The sequence below is a fragment of the Pristiophorus japonicus genome, chromosome 21 (genome assembly GCF_044704955.1).
Source record: "Pristiophorus japonicus isolate sPriJap1 chromosome 21, sPriJap1.hap1, whole genome shotgun sequence".
NCBI lineage: Eukaryota > Metazoa > Chordata > Chondrichthyes > Pristiophoridae > Pristiophorus > Pristiophorus japonicus.
Genome location: NC_091997.1, coordinates 28,035,089 through 28,047,999, shown reverse-complemented (window position 1 = coordinate 28,047,999; position 12,911 = coordinate 28,035,089). Strand labels below are relative to the sequence as shown.

At 44.2% G+C, this 12,911-nt stretch overlaps 1 protein-coding gene across 1 annotated transcript in view; it reads left to right on the top strand.

Moving 5' to 3' along the window:
* Positions 1 to 12,911, top strand: part of scn4ab (sodium channel, voltage-gated, type IV, alpha, b) — a 247,080-nt gene that overhangs the window by 74,340 nt on the left and 159,829 nt on the right. Inside the window, exon 2 of the mRNA XM_070864513.1 lies at positions 1,879 to 2,193. Within this exon, the coding sequence (XP_070720614.1) occupies positions 1,933 to 2,193 (261 nt within the window). The 5' untranslated portion in view covers positions 1,879 to 1,932. The remainder of the gene's footprint in view (positions 1 to 1,878; positions 2,194 to 12,911) is intronic.

Genomic DNA, 12,911 nt, shown 5'->3' with positions numbered 1-12,911 from the left:
TGGCTGATCATTCCCTCAATACCCCTTTCCTGCTTTCGCTCCATACTCCTTGATCTCTTTAGCCGTAAGGGCCATATCTAATTCCCTCTTGAATATATCCAATGAACTGGCATCAACAACTCTCTGCGGCAGGGAATTCCACAGGTTAACAACTCTCTGAGTGAAGAAGTTTCTCCTCATCTCAGCCCTAAATGGCCTACCCCTTATCCTAAGACTATGTCCCCTGGTTCTGGACTTCCCCAACATCAGGAACATTCTTCCCGCATCTAACCTGTCCAGTCCCATCAGAATCTTATACGTTTCTATGGGATCCCCTCTCATCCTTCTAAACTCCAGTGAATAAAGGCCCAGTTGATCCAGTCTCTCCTCATATGTCAGTCCAGCCATCCCTGGAATCAGTCTGGTGAACATTTGCTACACTGCCTCAATAGCAAGAACATTCTTCCTCAGATTAGGAGACCAAAACTGATCACAATATTCCAGGTGAGGCCTCACAAGACCCTGTACAACTGCAGTAAGACCTCCCTGCTCCTATACTCAAATCCCCTAGCTATGAAGGCCAACATACCATTTGCCTTCTTCACCGCCTGCTGTACCTGCATGCCAACTTTCAATGACTGGTGAACCATGACACCCAGGTCTCGTTGCACCCCCCCTTTTCCTAATCTGCCGCCATTCAGATAATATTCTGCCTTTGTGTTTTTCCCCCCCAAAGTGGATAACCTCACATTTATCCACATTATACTGCATCTGCCATGCATTTGCCCACTCACCTAATCTGCCCAAGACACCCTGCAGCCTCTTAGCATCCTCCTCACAGCTCACACCGCCACCCAGTTTAGTGTCATCTGCAAACTTGGAGATATTACACTCAATTCCTTCATCTAAATCGTTAATGTATATTGTAAAGAGCTGGGATCCCAGCACTGAGCCCTGCGGAACTCCACTAGTCACTGCCTGCCATTCTGAAAAGGACCCGTTTATCCCGACTCTCTGCTTCCTGTCTGCCAACCAGTTCTCTATCCACGTCAGTACATGACCCCCAATACCACATGCTTTGATTTTGCACACCAATCTCTTGTGCGGGACCTTGTCAAAAGCCTTTTGAAAGTCCAAATACACCACACCCACTGGTTCTCCCTTGTCCACTCTGCTGGTTACATCCTCAAAAAATTCCAGAAGATTCGTCAAGCATGATTTCCGTTTCATAAATCCATGCTGACTTGGACCGATCCTGTTACTGCTTTCCAAATGCGCTGCTATTTCATCCTTAATGATGGATTCCAACATTTTCCCCACTACTGATGTCAGGCTAACCGGTCTATAATTACCCGTTTTCTCTCTCCCTCCTTTTTTAAAAAGTGGTGTTACATTAGCTGCCCTCCAGTCCATAGGAACTGATGCAGAGTCAATAGACTGTTGGAAAATGATCACCAATGCTTCCACTATTTCTAGGACCACTTCCTTAAGTACTCTGGGATGCAGACTATCAGGCCCCGGGGACTTATTGGCCTTCAATCCCATCAATTTCCCTAACACAATTTTCCGCCTAATAAGTATATCCTTCAGTTCCTCCTTCTTACTAGACCCACTGTCCCCTAGTACATCCGGAAGGTTATTTGTGTCTTCCTTCGTGAAGACAGAACCGAAATATTTGTTCAATTGGTCTGCCATTTCTTTGTTCCCCATTATAAAGTCACCTGAATCCGACTGCAAGGGACCTACGTTTATCTTCACTAATCTTTTCTTCACTAATCTTTTTCTCTTCACATATCTATCGATATTATTGTTGATTAACTACACTTTTCCATGTATGAAATTTATGCTTTCAAAGTTTCTGATTCTCTTTTGACATGTTATGTTCATTCTGAAACACAGCTGCTTTGCGGTGGAGATTGAAGGACACAAGTCGAAGGGCTACAGAATGAGAAGATGGCGTGTTTCCTCAAACATCCGGGGCCTGACAGTTTACGCCGATTCACCAGAGAGTCTTTGGCTGAAATTGAGAAAAGAATTGCTCAGGAAGAAGCTGAAAAGGCAACGAAAATCGCCGTAGAAGGTGAAGATGTAACACGCCTTCCCAAAAGTGACCTTGAGGTTGGCAAACCCCTGCCATTTATTTACGGAGATATTCCTCCAGAATTAGTCGCAGAGCCTCTGGAGGAACTAGACCCCTTCTACAGCTCAAAGAGAGTAAGTCCCAGAAAGATTCATTACTTCTGCAGTAACCTCAACCTTTGAAAGAGAAAAGGATATGGAGCGGGTCTATTATGAAGAGCCGTCGAATATAATTTTATCCCATGAGTGGAGTCATCTGATAATTCAGATGTAATCAGATAACAAGGGCCTGTATTTTCTGCTTTTAGAAACAGGGTGTGATAATCTCGCTATTTTTTGATGTTTTAACTGAAGAATCAAAATGCCAATTCGCCCAATGAGCTTGTAGTGTCAGCTGTGGCTCAGTGGGTAGGTACCACACTCACCTCTGCGTTGGAAGGTCATGGGTTCAAGTCCCACTCCAGGAACTTGAGCACGTAAATCTAGGCTGACACTCCAGTGCAGTGCTGAGGGAGTGCTGCACTGTTGGGAGGTGCCATCTTTCAGATGAGACGTTAAACCGAGGCCCCGTCTGCTCTCTCAGGTGGACATAAAAGATCCCGTGGCACTATTTTGAAGAAGAGCAGGGGAATTATCCCCGGTGTCCTGGCCAATATTTATCCCTCAATCAATGTAACAAAAACAGATTATCTGATCATTATCACATTGCTGTTTATGGGAGCTTGCTGTGCGCAAATTTGCTGCCGCGTTTCCCACATTACAACAGTGACTACACTCCAAAAGTACTTCATTGGCTGTAAAGCGCTTTGAGACGTCCGGTGGTCATGAAAGGTGTTATATAAATCCAAGTCTTTCTTTCTTGTTTGATAGAATCTTATTAATCTAACAGCAGAAATTGGCAATAAATTTTAATTTGCACCTCTCGAGTGTCTTAATAAACACTTAACCAGTCAAATAATGGCCAATGAGATTAACCCCGCTGTGGCGAGGGAGAAACAGTACAAAATTAAGCGGGACAGCCCTATTTCTGGACATGGCCCATTCTGGATTTTGAAAAACTGGTTTGTAGATCGATAACATTAAAGTCAATGTATTTGCCTTCGTGTCTAGAACCAACCTTGGAGTTTGAAATCGGAAACAAAAACAAATGGTAATTCAAGTTTCAAGAATTGTACGCATTATCTGTGTGTGTGGTCTGCATTGAAAATATATTTAACTTAATTACTTGGTACCTCTGGCCTTCTAGGATGTTTTAAATTATTTATTTCAGTAATAACCCACATGATTTTCAATTTCCCATTTCCCACGAGAGAGACTGAAGATACAGCTGCGTACACCCGACATTGGTGCTCACCTGTTTAAAATGCTGGTGACATTAATGCTGACCAACTATTTGGTCATCTGCCCTGATTTCTCCTTATGAAGTTCGTGTCAAATTTGTGTCTTATAATACTCCTGTGAAGCACCTTGCTATATAAATACAAGTTGTTGTTATTGATATTACAGATTTGCCTTTTCCATCTGTTAACTATCTTGTAAACCTCTGTAAGTTCAGCTCTAAGACACTTATTTATTAGTGTATCCTGGTTAGACCATACCTGGAATACTGTGGCCATTCGCAGGTTCGCACATGCACTAATTCTAACATAGGAAAAGCAGTTTCCGGGCTGCTTGGGACCAGCAGAGAGCTGCGCAGCTTATAGGGAAAGTTGCTGATGGGGCAGACAGAGAGAAACTATTTCTGCTGGTTGGGGAGTCTAGGACTAGGGGAAATAGTCTAGAAATTAGAACCAGGCCGTTCAAGAGTGAAGTTAGGAAACATTTCTACACATAAAGGGGCGATAGAAGTTTGGAACTCTCTTCCACAAACAACAGTTGATGCTAGCTCAATTCTTTATACACTGGAGTTCAGAAGGATGAGAGGGGATCTCATAGAAACAGATAAGATTCTGACGGGACGGGACAGGTTAGATGCGGGTAAAATGTTCCCGATGTTGGGGAAGTTCAGAACCAGGGGACACAGTCTTAGGATAAGGGGTAGGCCATTTAGGACTGAGATGAGGAGAAACTTCTTCACTCAAAGAGTTGTTAACCTGTGGAATTCCCTGCCGCAGAGAGTTGTTGATGCCAGTTCATTGGATATATTCAAGAGGGAGTTACATATGGCCATTACAGCTAAGGGGATCAAGGGGTATGGAGAGAAAGCAGAAAAGGGGTATTGAGGGAATGATCAGCCATGATCTTATTGAATGGTGGTGCAGGCTTGAAGGGCCGAATGGCCTACTCCTGCGCCTATTTTCTATGTTTTTATGTTAACTTTAAATCTGAGATTGATAGTTTTCTGTTAACCAAAGGTAATAAGGGATAGATGGGGAAAAGGCAGGTAAATGGAGTTAGGTCGCAGATCAGCCATGATCTCATTGAATGACGGAATAGGCTCGAGGGGCTGAATGGCCCATTCCTGTTCCTATGTTTCTGCTTGCCAGGTTGAAAGTCCCATAAGAGAGAGAGACAGGAAGAAAATGATGCAAAGGGATAGAGAGACGGAGGGGGCGTGAGGGACAAAGAGAGAGGCAGAGACTGAAAGGGTGAGAGACAAAAGGAGAAAGAACAGAAAAAGAGGGGGGAGGTCGGGAAGGATGGAAGGTGGCAAAGAGAGAGAGACAGAGCTAGTGAGAGAGGCAAATAGAGATACAGCGACAGAAAGGAGGGCGACTAAGAGAGAGAGAGAGAGAGACAGACAGAAACAGAAAGGAAGAGGGGAAAGAAAGCGAAGCAGAGAGACAGTTTCTCCAATGTTTGACACTAGAAGGCTGATTTTCATTTTCTGCATTGGCAAAAAGCTGCCGATGGTGGATCTGCAGTCCATTATACACCATGCCGACCTTAATGGAGAGGAAACCCAAGTGGGGTATATAACAGGCGGCCAACCACCCACCCCTGGAAATGATACATCTCGGCATCAGCTTTGCGGCTTCTTTTCTGCTCTGTCTCCCTCACTTGAATGTCTTCCTTGTGTCTCAGCGAATGGCCACAGTACTCAAAGTTCAGTCTGACAAGAGCCCTTTAGAGCTGATGGTGAGTTCCTTTGACTTTTACTCTATTATTTTGGGTATGTCGTTGAACATTGTGTTGGCTTTGTTGATTGCTGTGCTGCATTGGTTGAGCTTGAAGACTGCTGAGGCTCCTCGGTAATTTTCAACTTCATCCTTAGCTACTTCAACACAATGCGTGGAGTACATGTGCAGCCCCTCTTTCCTTGCTAGGTGTTGGACGTTTCACCTGTCTGTATTAAATTTCAGCTGCCATTGTTCTGCCTACCGATATATTTTACCAAACTCATTCTGTCATTTCTTTGCTGCTTCCACTGCCCGTCTATTTTTGTATCATTTGCAAATCTGACCAATTTGCGTTACGTTTTTGAATCCAGGTCATTGATAGAAATGATAAAAGTAGTGGTCCCAACAACAAGCCTTGGAACTTCCATCCCACACACCCTCCCCAAATATTACCCAACGCCCCACCCTTCCGACCTTGACATAACTCATCGAACAAGTGTCTGTAGTTTCCTACACTTCAGCCAATTTCTTATACATGTCCAAGACTTGCTCTGAACCCCACAGCTTTGAGCTTAACCAATAGACATTAATGTAGAACATTGTCAATTGCTTTTTGAAAGTCTAGGGGGTGGAAATTCAGTCACGCCTCTGTTGCAGCGTTAACCTGAGCGGAGCGGTAAATTTTGCGCCAGGAAATGGCTTGCGTCTACAGCCGCAAAATTCATCAGCTGGGCCCTGAGTGTGGAGCGGAGCGCTAAGGGAGGCGATCCACACTTCTCTTAGGGCTCTAGGCCGGCTGAGCAACTGAAAATCCCGAGCTAAAGAGCTAGCATCGGAGCGCCCGAAGAGAGGCTTCCCTGGGGAAAATAAAATCGTCAAAAACACGACAAAAACATCCCAATACTTTACTGACGCCACATCAGCATAAATCGCAAAAATAAAAAACAATCACACTTACCTCAGGTATTCAATCCTTCCCTCACTGCGGCCGCGACAGCGAGGACCATCTGCATTACCAGTATATCCCACTACATGGCGCTATAGATCGCGCGCGACACAAATTCGGAAACGGTGTCGCAACCGGGGACTTTGCACATCGGCTGGCCTCTCCCGGGTGGTACTGCTCCACGCCCCCGCAAACCCGGCACGGAATGTCCCGGCGGGGCACTGGAAGCTGGCCGTCTGCCCGGAAGTGATTTCCACCGCCATTGCCGCTCCTCTGGGGCGCAAACAGAGGTGGCAAACGACCAAAAATCCAGCCCTAGGTATACCATCCCATTGGGTTTTCCACAGCCTACTTGTTTACCCACTTCCTCAAAGAGGTTGAGGCGTTCGCTCAGGCGGGATCTGCCTCTGGGGAATCCATGATGACTGCTATTTGCTGGGCTATTATTCCACAGACAATCCTCAAATTTATCCTGCCCCAAAAATACATTCCACAATTTCACATGGAATTGAAGTAAAACCAATGGCTATGTCATTGCCTGCATCTGTTTTTCATCCTTTTTGAACATGGGAAACACAATAGCCTATTTCCAATCTACTGTCCATTCCCAGTATCCTATAGCTCTCTGATAATGATTGTCCATGCCTCACAAAACCTCTTCCTTGTCTCAGCACTGGGGATTTATTTGTTTTGAGCGTCTTTAGCCTGTCTAGGTCTTCCACTTCATTTATATTAACGTTATTTACTTTACCCAGGTTGTCTCTGTTTTCGTTCTGTCTCTTTTATTTCAGTCTCTCTCAATTCCAATTTTGTTTTCCCTCTCTTTATTTTCTTTTCTGTACCTCATTTTACATTGCATTGAATATTCTAACTTACACTTCCTGGTTTAGACTCTGCATGTCTCAGTAAGGGTTCTTCAATCTGATTTGTTAAGGAGACACACCGTTACTTGGCCTGTTTGCACAGGTCCCACCTCCCCTCCAGAGGGCATCGCACTGTTTTGACTCTTTAATTATCACGAGTTGCAGTGCAAAAGCCCACAAAAAGTCTGTGGGCAAGTGTAAGTTTAATGAATGCCGTTCATTCACCGCTAATGGCAAAATTCGGGCCAACGTATTTCTATATGTTTCTATGATCATCCCAGTGAACACTTCTTCTGCCTGCAGGATTCATACAGGTAATTTTTTGTTTTGTTTTTGAGCACAAAAATCTAGGCTGACCCACCAGTGCAGTGCTGAGGGAGTGCTGCACTGTCGGAGGTGCCGTCTTTCAGAAGAGACGTTAAACCGAGGCCACGTCTGCTCTCTCAAGTGGACGTAAAAGATCCCATGGCACTATTTTGAAGAAGAATAGGAGAGTTATCCCCGGTGTCCTGGCCAATATTTATCCCTCAGTCAACATAACAAAAAACAGATGATCTGGTCATTATCATATTGCCGTTTGTGGGAGCTTGCTTGTGCGCAAATTGGCTGCTGCGTTTCCCACATTACAACAGTGACTACACTTCAAAAGTACTTCATTGGCTGTAAAGTGCTTTGAGACATCCAGTGGTCGTGAAAGGTGCTATATAAATCCAAGTCTTTCTTCACTTCTTCTTTCTTTTTATTTCACTTGTCATTTGTTAGTTAACCATATCCAGTGTGGCAATTGTTTAGTCTGAGTTTGATGATTCTGGCTAGGTAATTAATCCTGCATGTTCAGCATTGTTCCCTTAAAGGTCTTGTCTGTTATTGTGGAACAACCTCCCCCAATCTATTTATCTAAACGATTGTGTATCTAGTGACTTGATTCAATGGTGAGAACCTGTTTGTTGATTGTTGCCCATCATGATGTCTCTGCTGGTACAAAGATAAAGATAGAAAATAATTAAAATTAATCTATTACTCTATATTATACAAATAAAAATACACTGGAGTATATTCAAAACAGTAACAATCTCATAATTAAAATAATCTTAATCACGGAAGCTTCCATAGTTTAAGACGGAGTTTCCGTTTTGGGTACAATCGGCAATCTGGTTGCAAATTGCGCTCAAAATTGCGCTGGTTTTCTGAAGTGATGCTATAGTTCATGTTTCCACTCAAATTCATGTGCATAATCACAAACTTAAAATGTTCCATTAGCAACAACAACTTGTATTTATATAGCACCTTTAATGTAGTAAAATGTCCCAAGGCCCATCACAAATTTGACACCGAACCGCATAAGAAGAAATTAGGGCAGGTGACCAAAAACTTGGTCAAAGAGGTAGGTTCTAAGGAGCATTTTAAAGGAGGGAAGAGAGGTGGAGAGGTTTAGGGAGGGAGTTCCAGAGCTTAGGGTCGCTGAGGGCACGGCCACCAATGGTTGAGCGATTATAATTAGGGATGCTCAAGAAGGCAGAATTACAGGAACAGGATATCTTGGGGATTTGTAGGGTTGAAGGAGATTACAGAGATAGGGAGGACTGAGGACATGGAGGGATTTGAAAACAAGGATGAGAATTTTGAAATCGAGGCGTTGCTTCACCTGGAGCCAATGTAGGTCGGCGAGCACAGGGATGATGGCTGAACGGGACTTGGTGCGAGTTAGGACACAGGCAGCCGAGTTTTGGATCACCTCAAATATATGTAGGGTAGAGTGTGGGAGATCAGCCAAGAGTGCATTGGACTAGTCAAGTTTAGAGGTAACAAAGGCATGATAAGGATTTCAGCAGCAGGTGAGCTGAGGCAGTGGAGGAGACGGGCGATGTTACGAAAGTGGAAATAGACGATCTTACATATGCTGCGGATATGTGGTCGGAAGCTCATTTCAGGGTCAAATATGACACCAAGGTTGTGAGCAGTCTGGTTCAGCCTCAGACAGATGCTAGGAAGAGGGATGGAGTCAGTGGCTAGGGAACAGAGACCACGAACAATGGCTTCAGTCTTCCCAATATTTAAATGGAAAAAATTTCTCCTCATCCAATACTGGATGTCGGATAAGCTGTCTGACAATTTAGAGACCATGGAGGGTTTGAGAGAAGTGGTGGAGAGATAGAGCTGGGTGTCATCAGCATACATGTGGAAACTGACGCAGTGTTTTCGGATGATGTCACTAAGAGATAGCATGTAGATGAGAAATAGGAGGGGGACAAGAATAGATCCTTGTGGGACCCCAGAGGTAATGGTCCGGGAGCAGGAAGAGAAGCCGTTGCAGATAATTTTCTAGCTATGATTAGATAGATAAGAATGGAACCAAGCAAGTGCAGTCCCACCCAGCTGGACGACGGTGCAGAGGCATTGGAGGAGGATGGAGTGGTCAACCGTGTCAAAAGCTGCAGACAAGTCAAGAAGGACGAGTAGTGATAGTTTACCATTGTCACAGTCACAAAGGATGTCATTTGCGTCTTTGATGAGAGCCGTTTCGGTACTCTGGCAGCGGCGGAAACCAAAGTGGAGGGATTCAAACCTGGAGTTCCGGGAAAGATAGGCACAGATTTGAGAGGTGACAACACGTTTAAGGACTTTGGAGAAGAAAAGAAGGTTGGAGATGTAAAGTCCTGTCCCCTCAGTACAGATTCACACGAGGCATGTAATGAAGTCAAGGTCACTCTGGACCTGCACCTTTATTTCACAGCTCTGGAATGCTGCACTTGCCTGAGACCTGTCCTTATATACCTGTCTCTTGCAAGTGCACCCCTGGTGGTAAGGTATGCTGGTGGTTACAGGTCATATCTTATTACAGTCATGTATAGCATGTTGGGATACAGTTATATATAATAATGTAAGATACATGACAGGAGATGAGGTGATAGTTTGCAAAAATGGAGGGGGTCAAGGGTTGTTTTTTGAGGAGAGGGGTGATGACGGCAGATTAAAAGGAAAGGGGGACAGTACCTGAGGGGAGAGAATTGTTACTAATGTCAGCTAACATGGGAGCCGGAAAAGGAAGTTGGGTGGTCAGCAGTTTAGTGGAAATAGGGTCGAGGGAGCAGGAAGTGGGTCTCGAGGACAAGATGAGCTCGGAGAGAAACTGTAGATAAACCAGCGCAATCGTGCAGCGTTTTACAATGTCATTGCTTATTTTTCTCCTTGGTCTTAAAAAATATTCTGTGATGTATTTAAGAGTGGTAACCTGGTGCAGTTTGATTTATACAGCTGAAAATGAGTTTATCACAAAAAAGAAGTATTTTAATCAGTGAGTAACCTGATCTTAAATAACTGAAAATGACTTATACAGAGCCATTTGCTAGTTTCATTGATGTACAGTAAGCAGCTTCTTAGTAAATTAAGTATTTTTTAACATTTTAAAGCTTTTAAAATGTGGCTATTAGTGCACCTAAAAAAAAAAGCTTAATTTTAAGAGCCACCTCAAAGGGCCGCAAAATGAAACCTACCAAGAGCATGAGGCCAGGGGGTCTTCCCGATTCTCCTCTGCCTTATAGAATTAGTGACAATGAATCATATTTAATCTAAAATTTCTACATTTTTACGGAGCTGGTCATGCCCTGCTCTTAGCCCCCACCCCCACCCCGACAGAAATGTGAGTGCCACTGAGTGTGAGACATTCGGAAGTAAGAGGTACGATTCTATATTTGCTGCCCACGCCCTTGCTTGTAACACACGACAGGCCAGAGGGTGGACCGTACGGATTCGTGCTCCCGGCGGCTGATATCGGAAATTCAGGCAATGGTGTCAGTCGGCCCGTACGATTCATTAATGTTAATGGGAACAGTCTGAGCTGTAGATTTGGAGGCCTGACAGATAGGGATGGCATAACCTCAGTTGGTCCTCTGCAGCTGAAGTTTCCAGTCATCATTGGTGGAAGGCAGGTTAACAGAACAGGTACGCACGCTTAAAAATCTCTGGAAATGTGATTTTAAAATCTTTTTACATGACAAAGTGATTCCCAATCCCATTGGGTACAGTCGCATAGTGGTTTAAGGTGATTGGCATAACAACCAAAAGCGACATTAAAAAAAACTTTTTTTGCACAGATCTGGAATGCACGGTCAAAAGGGAATCGGATAAGTATCAGAAAGAAACAAATTTGCAGGGTTACGGGTAAAGGGCGGGGGAGTGGGACTAACGGAGTCAGCACGGGCTCGACAGGTCAAATGTCCTCCTTCCGTGCTGTAACCATTCTATAATTCTACGATTCTGTGACTAGTAATCCAGAGGCCTGAACACCAAATCCAACAATATGAGTTCAAATACCATCATGGCAGCTGGGGAATAAAAAGCTAGCGTCGGTAATGGTTACCAGATTGTCAGAAAAACCCATCTGGTGTCCTATAGGGAAGGAAATCTGCTGCCCATACCCGGTCTGGGCTAAATGTGACTCCAGACCCACAGCACTATGGTTGACTCTTAACTGCCCCCTGAAATGGCCGAGCGAGCCACTCAGTTGTACCACACTGCTACAAGGGAAGTATACCTTCACCTCACGGACTGCAGTGGTTCAAGAAGGCGGATCACCACCGCCTTCTCAAGGGCAATTAACGCTGACCTTTCCAGTGACGCCTACATTCAATGAATAAAAGAAAAATTTCTGTCTGCAAGAGCTGGGATTGGATTCCTTTCATAGGGACCTGAGAGTCCAATCAAATGCAGCAGTAGAAAGGAAAAAAGAAAGACTTGCATTTGTAGAGCGCCTTTCACGGCCACCGGACATCTCAAAGCACTTTACAGCCAATGAAATACTTTTGGAATGTAGTCACTCTTGTAATGTAGCCATGTTGTTGGGAGTTATTATTAATATTGCTGTTTTTGTTTTGTTAACGGTCAAAGTTAAACAAAGTGCTGTTTGTGTGACCTTCAATCTGATTAGCATCTTTGCTTATATTAGATTTAAGTGGCTTTGCTTTGTGTCCTTGTAATCTGGTTAGTTTTGAACTGAAGCTGTGTGAATATCAGAAGACCAATGCTTGATGTGTTCATAATCAAATTCCTTGATAGAAGTGTTAACATATTTATTTTAGACAGGTTAACAGCTGCATTAAAATTTGCACGGAAGAGTTGAGAATTTGCACTCCAATAGTCCCAGTTTATAATTTCGAATGCCCTGATCTTTGATTCGATCTGCAGATGAAATTGAGGGAACGGACTGCTTATGCTGTGATACTGTTGGTTGAAGCAATGGGGAGAGCAGGTGGAGTTATAACTGCCAGCTATCCATTTATCATCTGGACAAGCAGCCGGCAAAGGAAAATCTGGTGCCCGCCTGACAATTTTCGGACAATCCCGTGGGAGACGATTTAAATATGCAAATTGGCATTCAACAACAACAAAAACAACTTGTATTTATATAGCACCTTAAATGTAGTGAAACGTCCCAAGGCGCTTCACAAGATGCTGGTTGCAGGACCCTGATTGCAATTTTATTGAAAGAAAAGAAAGAAAGACTTGCATTTAAATAGCATCTTTCATGACTGCCGGACACCTCCAAGCGCTTTACAGCCAATGAAGTACTTTTGGAGTGCGGTCATTGTTGTAATGTAGGAAACGTTACAGCAGTGCAATAATTGGAGAAAAGGCGAGATGGTGGTCCCACCTTTACCAGGTGGTGAGAGGTCTAACCAGGGACTCTTACAGGGGTTGGCAATGCTGTTCTGTCTGGCCCCACAGAAATCTTCTGGCCTCCTACTGGCCTGTTCTCATGCCCACCTATCCCTCGGCATCCCATCCCAGGATTTGCTCTCCCCCCAAACAGGCCCTACCTGCTGAACAGTTTCATGCAGCCTATATCTATGGCAGCCGTTGCAGCCAAACTCCCTCTCGGTAAAATTGATATGGTTGAAATCTGAAAATGGCTCTTGCCTCTCAACTGGGGCCTCATGCAGTCACCTCTGTAGGGTCCGCTGTGGCTCAGTTGGTGGCACCCTCGCC